This window comes from Montipora foliosa, chromosome 13, assembly GCF_036669935.1.
Source record: "Montipora foliosa isolate CH-2021 chromosome 13, ASM3666993v2, whole genome shotgun sequence".
NCBI classification, from domain to species: domain Eukaryota; kingdom Metazoa; phylum Cnidaria; class Anthozoa; order Scleractinia; family Acroporidae; genus Montipora; species Montipora foliosa.
Genome location: NC_090881.1, coordinates 6,109,418 through 6,110,331, shown reverse-complemented (window position 1 = coordinate 6,110,331; position 914 = coordinate 6,109,418). Strand labels below are relative to the sequence as shown.

General features: G+C 38.7%; 1 protein-coding gene across 1 annotated transcript in view; it reads left to right on the top strand.

The window, feature by feature from the left end:
- Positions 1-389: 389 nt before the first annotated feature.
- LOC137983744 (microfibril-associated glycoprotein 4-like) overlaps positions 390-914 on the top strand; it is a 23,056-nt gene continuing 22,531 nt past the window's right edge. Inside the window, exons 1-2 of the mRNA XM_068830922.1 lie at positions 390-707; positions 908-914. The exon at positions 908-914 is cut by the window's right edge and continues 108 nt beyond it. Coding sequence (XP_068687023.1) covers positions 390-707; positions 908-914 — 325 coding nt within the window. The remainder of the gene's footprint in view (positions 708-907) is intronic.

The window sequence follows — 914 nt, the reverse complement described above, 5'->3', positions numbered from 1 at the left end:
TTTTTAAGCGCGACCGGCGTGATTACTGCCCTGTCATGTTTAAGCACCCAGTGAATTATGTATTTTATTAACACTTGGCCGTTAACCAAACAGCTATTATATCCATTCTTTATTTGTTGATGCTTTTAACTTAGCTATTGAAAAGCAGTAAACAGCTAACTCACGGTCTTGCGGAAAAACGAAAACTGTTGTACTGGTACTTAGAATTCTATAGCCTACGTTTAAGAAAACTGTTATCACAAACAGCAGACATCTCGTGCCATTTCACAAGTGACTTCCTCCACCATTTACGCTGGATATTAAATATTAACAATGCTAGCAAAGTAGAAAACACAGGATTTAGCTGACCTCTGTGCACTTTTGTCGTTTCTCCGCTAGTACCATTTAAGATGCGTCTTTGCTTGTTGTTGTTCTACGGCAGTGTTGCCTACGGCATTACTCGCATCGTTGATCCAGACTTTGAAGGTGTTAACTTCGCTAAAGCTCTAATTGGAAAAAAGCTTAATGGCAGCGTATTTCGAGTAATTTCAGTAGATTCTGAAGATTTTTGTCAAGTAGAGTGTGTCGAAGATATTCGTTGTTTGTCTTATAACTTCGGCACCACAGACGAAAAAAGTAACTTCATCTGTGAGTTGAGCAACTCTGATCGTTTTACAAGTCATGTCAATTATACAGAAGATGAGAAATGGCTGTACAGAGGTTTACAGGTGAAAAATTTTAGTGCTTGAAAAAGAAGCTGACGCTCGCAAGGTGATTTCGTGTAGGTGGCAAGTTTGCTATGTCACTGAGCTAACCTCGCAGACGAATTGTGAAGAAGTTCGTTAATCGATTGTCCAATATATTTAAGAGATCCGTTCAGGAACCAAATACAATCTCAGTTCTTTTTGCTTTGCTTTTATGAAAACAGAGTGCCT